At 38.6% G+C, this 13361-nt stretch overlaps 1 protein-coding gene across 11 annotated transcripts in view; it reads right to left on the reverse strand.

Annotated features, from left to right (window-relative positions):
- Positions 1-927: 927 nt before the first annotated feature.
- CTPS2 (CTP synthase 2) overlaps positions 928-13361 on the reverse strand; it is a 92886-nt gene continuing 80452 nt past the window's right edge. For 6 of the 11 annotated variants that reach the window (XM_089511670.1, XM_089511680.1, XM_089511679.1 and 3 more), the window contains 6 exons: positions 12524-12579; positions 10986-11082; positions 7045-7189; positions 5674-5739; positions 1655-1846; positions 928-1447 (listed from right to left, as the gene is read on the reverse strand). In XM_089511670.1, the coding sequence (XP_089367796.1) occupies positions 1756-1846; positions 5674-5739; positions 7045-7189; positions 10986-11082; positions 12524-12579 (455 nt within the window). In that variant the 3' untranslated portion in view covers positions 928-1447; positions 1655-1755. Of the gene's footprint in view, positions 1448-1654; positions 1847-5630; positions 5740-7044; positions 7190-10985; positions 11083-12523; positions 12580-13361 lie in introns of those variants that run through there. The other 5 variants (XM_089511671.1, XM_089511673.1, XM_089511675.1 and 2 more) reach the window with 5 other exon arrangements.

Consider the following 13361-nt stretch of genomic DNA (forward strand, 5'->3'; position numbering starts at 1 on the left):
AGGAATAAGAGCAAAAGACTCCTCCCTATGGGGGAACATGATGAGATGCTAGAAACAAGAATATTGGTGTGGGCATTGAAAGGGGGGAAATTATTTGGGTTGCTTCATTTATTTTAATATATTAAAATACTCTTCTGTTGCACCATATTAAAACTGAGAGTTTCAAGTATATAATCAATTACAAGATAAATAACACCAAGCAAATATAACCATAGGATTAAACAGAGAATGAATATCTGAAAGAGTATTGAATAAATTGTCATGTCCATTGCAGTCTTGTCTTTTTCATTCTTTTTCTATTTTAAACACTTAATTTGTGAAAAAAGGAGTCATCAGATCACCTAATAGTAAACTATACAGCTCAGTCCTATTGTACATTTAATCAGCAGTTCACGTGGCCTTCTATGTAAGAATGAACAGAACTGAAGGCTTACCTTAAAATATTATTTTCAAATATACTGAACATTAAATAATATATTTCATAGGGTAGAGGATTTGTACTTATAATTGTTTATTAATAACTGTATATTGTTTTGACAAAAATAACATTTCTATATTGATTTAGTTCATATTAACATTTCACCTGCTTCAGATGTAAAATAAAAGCATCTAACCTGCTTGAAATGTCAATAACCAATATTTGGTAACAGAGATCAAATGTGAAATGGAAGGCGGCCACATCACCCAAAAAAACCACAAAAAAACTAAAGATCAAGTGAATCATCTACTACTATTAACTTTCATAATCTCCAAGGCACATAATAAAAACATTTTTTTCAAAACATATGTAAGGAAGTTATCTCCTCCCACCCCACCACATTTCTACTTCTGTAGCGTATATTGGTCTGAGCACGAGAAAACTTCTTATTTTTTTATGCATTTTGTAAAAAAAAAAAAAACACAGTCAAAGAATATATTTACCAAACTTTATTTAGAGGAGGAAAACATTTTTAAAATACAGAACTTTGACGTACAGGATACCTTCTGCAATTTCTTTCACACAGTTGTCTCTTAATATAGTAAATTAAAACACCTATCTTATTCTACAAAGAACTCCTCTTCCTTAAGAAAATGCAATAATAAGCATAGCATTGGTTGACCAAGTTATCTCCACTATTCTCTAAAGGGTCTCCAAAGAAGAAGTACATACAAGACTGTTGGTAATGAGGTAACAATACTGCTCTCCTAATAGTACATCAGACAAACTTGGGGCGGGGGGTGGGTGGGTGGGAAGAGATACATTACTGCATTACAATACAATGTGATTTGTTATTTTTGAGATTTTTGGGGACGAGGGACAATGTGGGTAGCCTAAAAAGAAATCTGGGAAAATAAAACAGGTATCTGGGCACTCCGACTGCCTGGGCACTGCCTGGTCCTGTGCTGCACCATTCTCAAGACTGTCCTAAATTGGTGAGACTGAGTTCACATGGGACAAGGTAGCATCCTAGGAGACAAAAACCAGGAACTAGGTTTTAAATCCATGTTCACAAATCTTTGTAAATTTTATGTGCAACAGATATAGAAACAACCAAATACTGTACATTAAATTTAAGACAGAAGAGATATCAACAGTGTGCCACTTTTTATGTCATCAGTGGTGACCATCTCACCCTCTTGCTGAGAGACTCAGGGCAGCATATAATATACTCACACTTGTGTATCCATGAAGATATTTCTCTACTTTACTATTTCTGTGCTCATCTCTCCCTACAGTTCTCTGTGCTTAAAAAATGGCTTCAGGGAGAAGTGGAATCATCTCTCAATTTCAGAAGGCACTGGAGATGAGGAGAAAGAGACATGTCCATTCTTTCTGTCTTTCTCCAAAGGTTTTTCTCCTTCTGCCCTTGGATAGAGGATTCAATGAAGATACAAAAACATGATTTATTTTTAAGAAGAAAAACATGATGTGTTTCATCTATTTTTCCCTTAACTTCAAAGTATCCAAATTGAGAGAAGAAATCTGTACCTCTTCCTCCAACCCTTTCAATTAAATGGGCATGGAAGAGAGAGGATTTTTTCTTCTTTCACTGAGAAGGAAAGAGATTCCAGAGAGGACTAGGCCATTTTGGCATGAGAAAAGCCTCCAGACATTTCTACAGTTATCTAAACCTCCCTGCAGTCTGCCTGTTGCAGTCTGCCTATCTCTTATGCAGTGTGTGCTTGCCAGAAAGCCTGACAAGTGTGTAGTTTTTCCAGAGTCTGGCAAAGTTACTTCTCCAGGCTCTGGTCTTACACTTACACTCCCACAGAAGTGTAGAAAATGTAACCCCCGCCCGAACTAAACTCCCCAAACACCTCAGAGGCTCCTACATTTTCTTCTCTTCTCTTTTCCTCACTATAGCACAAAGTAAATAAATTTTGGTGTCTTTCAGAAATACTAGGAACATGCTAGGGGAGTAAGGAAGTACAGTAGTTGAAATGAAAGATAGGATCTTAGCTGATATACTATGGCCTGTTACAGACAGCCAAAATAAAGCTGCTTCGAGTCACACTGGAGGTATTGTGTTTCAATGATGCATGCGTCCTAAGAGTCCAGAAGTCGCACCAAAGCCACGCTCCAGCCCTAAGGACTAGAGTGTGGCTTTGGTGTGGCTTCTGGACTCTTAGGACACATGCATCATTGAAACACCATACCTCCACTGTGACTCGAAGCAGCTTTATTTTGGCTGTCTGTAACAGGCCTAAGTTGGCATTTGTTGACCCCTGTTTTCAATCCAATATAATGCAATCACACAGGTACATTCTCTATAACACTGTCATAGAGTTCCCCCACGTCTGCACGTCAACAACATTTCTTTCAACATTTCTTCTGTCAGGAGACTCATCAACTGGATACAGTAGTGAAGACCAAAATGGAAAGGTATGCATATTTGGCATCCTTTCAGAAACAGACAATTATAATGCGTCAAATTTCTCAAGTATGAACAAAACATCTTCACCCCAAAAAATATGTACCAGTCATGTAATTTGACTATTACAGTTTTGTATTTTATAAACAGCATACTCTTAAAGTTAATGACATTTTTCAAAGGATTTAGAAATTTATTTAAAATATCCCCATACTTTCCTGCTAGCAAAATCTAGCTAAAAGCGAACAGATTCACTGGAAATCATCAGGCAGGATGAGACAGTGTTTTATGCAATTTTTAAAAAGCTACAATGTTTAAATGGAATTGATTTTTCTCTAGGGCAGCAAAAAGGATTGTCTGGAACACAGGGGGATCTTCACAAGACATATGGAAAGCAGCTGCATCAATATTAGTCTTTTCTGATGGCTTTGAAACACAATAGACTCCACACCTCACAATAAACTTTCCAATTATGACTTTTATTCTACCTGATTCTTTAAAAATCTTGGAAAAGTGGATGAAAAAAGAATTGCTACTATGCAACCTTCTTCTTTACACGTGTAATTACTATTCCTACTATTCCTATTGGACTATAAATAGATAACCAAATGCTTTGTCCTTGAAGCAAGTGGAAAGGAAATATGGTGACCTGCCTCCCCCACTTACACTACAGAATGTGATGTATACATTCTCTCTGGTTTTTTGGAAACAAGATCCATGTGACTAATAAACAATTTCTACTTTTGAGTCACTTGCCTCATTCAACATCTGTTCTGATGAAGTCAGGTGAGAGGAAGCCATTTAGGCTGCTTTCAAGTTTTGACTGCTACATGACTTGACACAGAAACTTAATCCTGTGAACAACTCCATTTGAAGAAAAAATTACTCATTGCCTTAAGCAGTAGAAAAAGCTGAATTTGATATACCGTATTTTCCGGCGTATAAGACGACTGGGCATATAAGACGACCCCCAACTTTTCCAGTTAAAATATAGAGTTCGGGATATACTCACCGTATAAGTATAAGACTACCACCTCTTCCAACGCACACCAAATAAAAAAATTTAAAAATCAGATTTGATTTCAATATGGTAATTTTAATTCAAATGCTTATGACATGCAGGTACTTAGCAGGAAAACTTGTTGTATACAAAGCTTGCTTGGACTGGTCAGCTCTCCCTGCCTGCCCAGCCCTCCCTGTCTCCAAGACTATCAGAGCGGTAGCTGCTTTCATACAATCGCCGCATACGGCGGGGATGTGTCTGCGGCTGTTTTTGAGCTCCCCCCATCATATGCGGTGACCACAGATTCTCCAGTCTGGCTCGGAAGTTTCAGCACCTGCCCTATAAGATGACACCCGGCATATAAGATGACTCCCAACTGTTGAGAAGATTTCCCTGGGTTAAAAAATAGTCTTATACGCCAGAAAATACAGTAACCATGTTTTGCTTCCTTGCAACACACTATTCAAATGTGACAGATATGCTGAGCCAAACGGATGAAAACAGAAAATTGAGGACAATAGATGGGGAAAAAAACAGGTGTTTGTGAAGTCTATTTATAAAAACCTATTTCCACATAATCAAACACAACCTGTCAGTACACAAGCATAACTTTTGAAAAATAGGTTAACAAAGAAATCTTGAAATGAAAGTTACTGTGTCCACAAAACAAAAAAGAGAAGAAAATCACTTTTTAAGTGTCCCCTAATGAATAGGCTAGACACATATCTGACAAAAGTTTGTCTCATACATAAAGAAGGCAAGTATCAGATCAAAGAGTAAGAGAGGAGTCCAAATCACATCAAATCACCCTTATCTTCTTTATTTTGTAGCCTGAAAGTTAACAGAGAGGCTCTTGATGTATGGCACAAAGTAAGTCCATTGTGATATACTCCAGAGATGAAACTCTGACCACAGTATTGGCTTTTAAGAAGTCAGCTGTTTGTACCAAAAATATAAGCACCCGGAAAAGTTCATATTTAAAGGACAACAAAACTCTCTTCAGTTTTCCTAATTGCATGTGATCCCTGCATACAATGGGGCTAGCTCTACCCGTCTTTACTGTGTCCTTGTGGAGAAGGTGACTGCAGCAGACAGCCCCCTCTGTCCATGGTTGCTCTCCATACTATTTAGAATAGTGGAGAATTAAAGTCTCACAGACAGATGTGGCTCACCACTGGAGATGGTCACCCTCTACATGCATCAGAAGAAGGTAGAGTCATGCTCCCCTCTCCTCTTTTTCCTCATGCATGGAAATATACACATTTGCAAATGAAGAGGACTCAGTTCTGGACAAGTGTGAGTTCAGAGATGAAAAACATGGCAAAAACCTGTTTTAGGGTAACATAAACATAAACACAGTGCCTTGCATATGTACTGACAAACACATAACCCCTTGATCTCTCCACATTTTTGGTCTTACTGTCTAGAAGTGAAATTAATTTAATTTGCACTGTTTCATTGTGATGTTGTATGCCTTCAAGTCATTTCTAACCTTTGGAGAGCCTAAGGCAAACCTATGGGGTTTATTTGCAAGAGATGTTCAGAGTGGGTTTGCCTTTGCCTTCCCCTGAGGCTGAGAGAATGTGACTTGCCCAAGGCCACCAAATGGGTTTCCATTGCATTCCAACTCTGGTCATAGTTTGGAGTCATTCTAACCACTACACTCCACTGGCACTCAAAATGAATAGTCAAGGGTGTATGTCTGCTTCTCCAAAGCTTTGCTTTGAGAAAAATCTCTCATGAAAGATGTGAGAAAAAGACATCATCCAGATTACCTTTCTCTTCTGTGTTTGCTTTGCTCTTCAGAAGAATATTCACCTTGTATCTGATTCTGGAAGATCTTTTTCTGGAAAATTCTCATCACTGAGGTCACTGTAGCTGTCACTGAACAGAAATGAACAAAAATAAATAAATAATTTTTCAATTCTTCGTCTCAAGGTTCCCAGCAAAGGCCCAACCTGTACTGTTTTCCCCCTTGTTACAGCGACATCGATTGTCATGTGGCTCACAGACACAACTCTCATGCATTGTCCTATTGTTCTTATATATTTGCAAGACCTACTAATACCTCCATTTCATGCTGCCTGGTTCCACTTTTTGACTAAAATAGGATAAATACATACTATTAGTATATAGGAATAGATGAAGAAATGACAAACAGGAAGAATAAGTTAAAAAGCAGAAGACAAAAACAACCAAATAGACCACGTAGAATCTCCTCTCATTATACCTAATCTCAGGAACTGCTTCCATACTGGACAAACCCTTAGTGATTATGATCAGAATTTATTTTTCTATCATAATAGTTATGTTATACTTACCTCTTTCTGAATATACCCAAGGAAGCATGGAATAAAACTTGACATTATGAAGCAGTTTAGCATTATTGCACCACAGAAAGATTATAATAACAGCCCAACTTTGTTACTATTATTATAATAATACCAAGTATATGATTTGTAGCATTTGGTTGTTATATGTACATTCAAATACTAAAATACTGCTTTCTTTCTGAAGTTTTACTTCAAAATCCTTTAGGGTTAGTTGTGTGGGTGTTTATTGTTGAAGGTTTTATGACATAGATCTTAGTTCACTTCTGCGCTCTGTGTGCTATCTCACTACTGATATATGCTAAATATATGAACTACTGTAATGATTCCTAGAAAAGAGTGCATCAAAATTTTATCATCTAAAATAATTGTCTGTCTCTCACACGAACAAATTTTATCCTCCTAACACAATTTCACAAAGCCTTACTTTAGGCTGAGAGACTGGTCAGTTTGCTCTTTCCCACTTGATACGGGCAAAATGATTTTTACTAATTCAATGAAATTCCTTAAGTAGAATCACCTATATCTTATCACACATATTACTGGTAAATAAGAACTCCACAAATATCCTATGGAAACCCATGTCTATTTATTTATTTATTTATTTATTTCAGCTAATCATGATATAATTAATTACATGGGTTTGATGAATAGGTTCCTTAATCTACAAACTGTTAGTCTCAAATAGCCATATATGGACTCATATGATCTTTTAAATCATGATCTGGTGTTATTAACATATGTGGTGGTGGTTGTAGCAGTAGCAGTAACAATAATATTACACTTATTATAATTATAAGTACTTCCAAACTGACTTCTCCTTTCTGCAACTTTATATAGATGACAAAAGTGTTATTACCTAGGAGACAATTTACATCCACGTTGCAAATATGCACGGAGCGACCCTGTTGCAGCAAGCAACAGACCCAGATAGGGAGGTGAGGGCTTCATAGGTCTTGAAGAAAACTCTGGATGGAACTGGACACCAATAAAATATGGATGATCTGATGACAAATCACAGAGCTAATTGAAGAATCTAATAACTTTACTCTAAAAATGTACTTTAAAAAATAACAGGCAAGCATTTAACATATAACAACAGTTTGAAATGATTATGTATCGTTTTGTATGGATGTATTCTTTCCTTCTATTGTATTTGGCATTATTTCACATAACTTCTAACTTTTAATCTCAGGAAACAAATCCTTATTTTAAGTAAATATAAGCTTTTGCATTATTTTTCTCTTGCTGTTTAACAATATGTATTTATAAAAAAATATTACGCTACATTCTCCTTCAACCCATTGTAATACTTTCAGATAAATATTCTCTGCTATGAGGCAAGTAGAGATAATCATACTGGGCAAAGCTTCAATCTCCTCCTTGCAATCAGCTACTTCCCCTTTCAATATATGCCTCTCAGCTGAGAAACACTTATCATACGGAAGATGTGTTTCAGTCTCTGAAATTAAAAAGCCCTCCTGAAGTATATCTCAACTCCCTATCAACCACATGGATTCTCACATCTGCTCATAAGCCTTGCCCATTTGTGACAAGACAGATGTACTGCACGGCTTAGCTGATTTGTTTTCTCTTACTAATGAAACATGTTGCTGCCTAAAATGGATTCTGGAAAAACTTCAGAGATTTTATTGCATCTCTTACTTCTATCAGAGAAACATGCTGTTTAAAAACACTGTCCTATTCCATTATACTTTGTGCATAAACATTTTCAAGTAAGACATGAAATATTTTTTGAACATCAGCCTATACATCAGGAGTAATCTAACCAGAATATTAAAATTATTTAATACATACCAGTTTGAAATATCTCAAAAATGTGAAATTACATTTTGTATAGAGCAACATGAGATTATAGAAATACAGTACAATCCCCATATCCATGGGACCAGTACCCATGGTTTCACTTACTCACAATCCATGGCTGCCATTGCCAGGCAGATTCCTTCCTCATCTTTTTCTTGTGTGAGGTGGTGAAGGGGGGGGGGGGGGGACAGTGCCATCACTCGGCTCCTTTCCTTCCTTTCTTCCTCCTCCATGTATGCTCTTCCCCATCTCACCTCCTATCCTGTTGCAGGATGAGGATGATGTGGGCTGCCTCTTGTTGCAGTTGCCCCCTGCTTTGCACAGCAGCCAGCCTGCCAGCAGACTCTTCCCTAGCTGTGCCCCACTTGCTACCATCTCCAGTTTGCACTTCTTGGCTGAAGAAGGAGATGGACACCTATTCCTCCATCAAGAGAGGCTCTTTGTGCCAACTGCACAAAACTGTACAACTCTGTTGGTGATGGGTGCTGCACGCTTTAATGTGAGAACAAGAGGAAGGAAGGCTGGCTACTTGACACTCAGTCACCACTCTCTTTGGAAGTCACCTTGGAAGAGTGCAGCACCCACCACCAAGAGAGGTGAACAGCTCGGTACTCTCGCCCTGCACCTCTCTCAGTCAAAGAAGGAGTGTCTGTCTTCTTCCCCAGCCAAGAGATACAAACCAGAGGCAGGGGCAAGCACGGAAAAGCCAAGGCAAATGCAGCTGGCCAGCTGACTGCTGTGCAAAGCAAAGGGTGGGTGGCAGCAGCAGCGAGGTGCGACTAGCAGGGATGAAAAAGGACACATGAGGAGTTCACCAAGCCCTGCCAGAAACAAGGCAAGGAGGGTGGGTGTACAGGCAAGGAGGCAGGAGCCGGGTAGTAGTGCTGCCTGTCTTCTGGCCTGGCAACTACTACCCATGGATTTGCATATCTAAACCAAGTCTGGGGCTGTATCCCCTGTGGATACAGGGGTTATATTGTAGTCACTTGTATTATATAAGGGTACCTAATGGAATTGTAATCAGCCCTCCATATCCACGGATATGGTGTGCCATTTTATATAAGGCACACCATTTCATATAATAGGACTTGAGCATCCATGGATTTTGGTATCCACAAGGGGTCCTGGAACCAAACTTCAGCGGAGAACAAGGGCCCTTCAGGTTTTCATAACCATATGTTTATATTTTAATGTAAATTGAATATTTCTATTTTCTATGTTTGTTTTTAAATTTCTGTATTTATTCTCTGTAATTCTTCTGCTTTAATATCTTTATAACCTCATGGCAAAATATACATACATCTGTAAATTGTGAAATAAGCAAGTAGCAGGGATAAAATTCATGCTTCATAATATTTGGGCACATTTTATCAAGATTTTCAATTTGGAAATTAGCATTCACTGAAAACAAATGTATACATTTAGCTTTAATAAGTAGCAGCACACTAGAGGTATAAATGAGTGTAACTGAACTCTATAAAGACCAATTATCGGCTACTATTCAGATTTGCTTGGAAAATTAAATTATAAATATTTCAAATAAACAAATATGTAAAATGTACTGTTTTTAAGTTATTAGATCTATTCTCTAACCCCCTCCCACTCCCATTAGCCTTAACATATATCTTTAAGACTAGTTAAAAATAAGTGGTTGTTTGTTAGTAAATTCTGCAGCCACAAAATGAAATTAGTTCTTTCTCTGGTATCTGGTGAGAGCTTTGAACTACATGGCAAATCTATGTTAAACAAAAATGTGATCCCTTTCACGTGTAGGCTCGTTCAGCCAGGTGTCCCCGATCCTATATCTGTGCATTTCATTTTTCCGTACTGTACTTAGGGTGGAAAAATGAATGCACAGATATAGGATGGGGAACACCTGGCTGAACGAGACTACATGTGAAAGGGATGTAGGAGTCCAAGTAGACCACAAGTTGAACATGAGTCAACAGTGTGATGCTGCAGCTAAAAAGGCCAATGCAATTTTAGGCTGCATCAATAAAAGTATAGTGTCTAGATCAAGAGAAGTAATAGTGCCAGTGTATTCTGCTTTGGTCAGGCCCCACCTGGAATACTGTGACCAGTTCTGGGCACCACAATTCAAAAAGGATGTGGAGAAACTGGAGCGTGTCCAAAGGAGGACGATTAAAATGGTGAAGGGTCTGGAAACCATGCCCTATGAAGAACGACTTAGGGAGCTGGGGATGTTTAGCCTGGAGAAGGTTAAGAGGTAATATGATAGCCTTGTTTAAATATTTGAAGGGATGTCATAATGAGGAGGGAACAAGCTTGTTTTCTGCTGCTCCAGAGAACAAGACCCAGAACAATGGATGCAAGCTACAGGAAAGGAGATTCCACCTCAACATTAGGAGGAACTTTCTGACAGTAAGAGCTGTTCGACAGTGGAACACACTCCCTCAGAGTGTAGTGGAGTCTCCTTCCTTGGAGGTCTTTAAGCAGAGGCTGGATGGTCATCTGTCAATGGGAATGTTTTGATTGAGAGTTCCTGCATGGCATGTTGTTGGACGGGATGGCCCTTGTGGCCTCTTCCAGCTCTATGATTCTATTAAATGGTACATTATTTCATTAGCCTCTTCAGTGATTAGTGAAATTAAAAAGGGAAAGATTCAACAGATCTCGCTTCACTTCTAGTTATATACCTTAAAGAACAATGTACCATAGGATATCATTCCTCCAGCTGGCTTGTCTGGATGACAGCTCAGCTATATACTTTCTAGTGATAGATACTACTGTACCATTGGATCTGCTGAGACTGAAACATGAGTGGTCCAATAAGTGACTCCTCAAGAATCTGAATTTCTAAAATAACAACTCAATTCTTCTTTATCTGATTTGTTCTTTCACAGTGTTTAATGTACAGAAACAGATTTCTGAATGATCAATGAGTTTTAAATATGCTTCTCTGCAATAAACACTTCATCTTCCATGAGCTGAAGTCCTTGTTGAAGTCCTTACCATCCAGTTCAATGACCTCCATTCGTTTTCCTTCAGTGTCATGGCCAACAAATTTCAAGCCTTTCTCTTCAAAGAAGTGAGTCAACTCAGGATTTACCTTAAAAAGGGGAAAGCAACAAGAAGATAAACAGATTGCTGCAAAAATTCTTGAGTCAATATCATAATACTGGTGGAATATACATCCAGATGTAAATCTGCATTGGCACTGGATGTGGGTATTATTTATCTGTGACTAGCTAATGGGTGCCCTAATACCTTCAAAAAGGACTTCAGAGGCTGTTTTCCTATTCATCTCTTTTTTAAAACTTGATATTCCATCCAAAGCTCAGAAAACTCTCTCCTGTTTTCCCATCTCAGAAACCTTAACAGCAGCATCTTAGTCCTCCTCTGTTTTTCCATGGCTTTTCTATCTTTTCTTGTCTCAGAAGCCCTACAAACAGTTCCTCAGATATTCCTTTCCTGCTCTCTAGCTAAACTAAACACTGAATGGATAATTAATATCCCAAAAGGGGCCTAAGTGTTTTCCTGCCCCTACTTTTAACTTCAGGAATCCTACTAGACTTAGGGGTCAAACAGACTGGCAGCTTGGAGTGGCCTGTGGCTGGTCAATCCCCAGTCGGATTCTGATCAGCATGGGAGCACTGTGACAAGTCTCAGTGATCCCAAAGCCAGCCTCTGCCGTGGCCCTCAAAGGGCTGCTGGCAAGGACTGGCTTTTTGCTTTTCCCCATCAGGCATGCTCTCCATGTGGCTTCCAGCCTCTCTGGGGGCATGCAATGTCTGCATGCCCCACCCTCAGAGCAGCCAGAAGCCTTCCCTGCCTGTCTGTTTTGGACCTTCATTACTTCAGGCTTACTTCTTGTTTCAGAGAGCCCTCTCCTGTTTTCCTGTACTTTAAGAAGCTTCAGAATTCAAGGCACTAGTTTCCCCATGCTCCTCCCCACCCCCCGCCTATGCATAAAGAGTCTTAGCAGCAGAGAGATATCTTCTGTTTCCCAGCCCTTGGATCAAAAGTGAGCTTGCTGATGAACAGAACAAATTACAGCACTTTTTAAAGAAAACTTCTATGAAAGGAAATATGTTGTTAGCTAAATCTAAATTACACACTGTGGTGATATCTTTATTAAACCAGACAAAATTAGGCACAAAATATTCCGGCATGTTCCTGCATGGCAGAAGGATTTGACTGCATGCTCCTTGTGGTCTCCTCCAACTCTATGATTTCATACTAACTTTGAAGCCTATGGCTTCATCATGAGACAAAGATGCTTTAAAAAACCATACAGGAGAAGAAAAGTGACAGTCACAGATCTGCATCTTCTTTGGCTGCATCTGCACTGCAGAAATAATCCAGTTTAATACTGCTTTAACTGCCCTGACTCAATGCTATGGAATGCCAGGAATTGTAGTTTTGTGAAGGTTAGCATGATGATAATGCTATATACAGTAGCCACAACGTTGTTTCTAAGATGTGTACAATGTGTATTTCTGAATTCTGTTTTATAGTCAAACATCTGCCATATGTTAGCTCTTACTTGCCTCATAACGATGTCTGTGTCGTTCTTCTACAAAAACCTGATCACCATAGAGTTTTCCTAAAATGAAACACAGTTTTTTAATTTGTTTTGTTGCTCCTAGCAGCCTATTTTTACCTTCCTGTATTATAGGGGAAGGCACTGTGATATTAGCATGAATAGTATTATGGGTTTTATTTCTATACTGTAACATTGTAAGACAAATATGGTCAGGAATGCTCCTGAAGACAACGTTACAGGTATAGAATTCTGAATGGTTACTGTATATACTCGACTATAAGTCGATCTCATGTATAAACTGAGGGCAGGTTTTGGAGCCAAAATTATAGATTTTGCCATGACCCATGGATAGGTTGAGGGTAAAACTTGGAGGCTCCTTCAGTATATGTTTGTGTGCGGCCCGAGGGACTCTCATTGAGGCTTTTTGCTTCAGCGTTCAGCTTTCACTTTAGCCTTCAATCCCCCGACAGTGAAGCACACAGGCAGGAGAGGAACTCTTAAACAAACAGCAATATCAATCAATCACCCAGGACTCTTCCTGCTTGGCTCTAGAGAGAAAGAAACGACATGGGGAAATCTGAAAGAGCTGCCATCACATTACCATAGTGACCTGTAAATAAGTCGACCTAGGATTTTGAGGTCAATTTTTGGGCATAAATTTTTAGATTTATAGATGAGCATATACAGAACATAGTTAAGACAACCGTTAATTAATATTATACTAAATATAAAGGAAATGGCAACTATAATTATTGATGTTCTGGAGAATAAAAATGAAATAATATCCATTTTAATGATTCTTTTGGTTGTGCTTAATAAAATTATATATACATTTTTGGTGC

This window comes from Sceloporus occidentalis, unplaced genomic scaffold, assembly GCF_023333645.1.
Source record: "Sceloporus occidentalis isolate IW3139 unplaced genomic scaffold, rSceOcc1.0.p SCAF_2, whole genome shotgun sequence".
Taxonomy (NCBI): domain Eukaryota; kingdom Metazoa; phylum Chordata; class Lepidosauria; order Squamata; family Phrynosomatidae; genus Sceloporus; species Sceloporus occidentalis.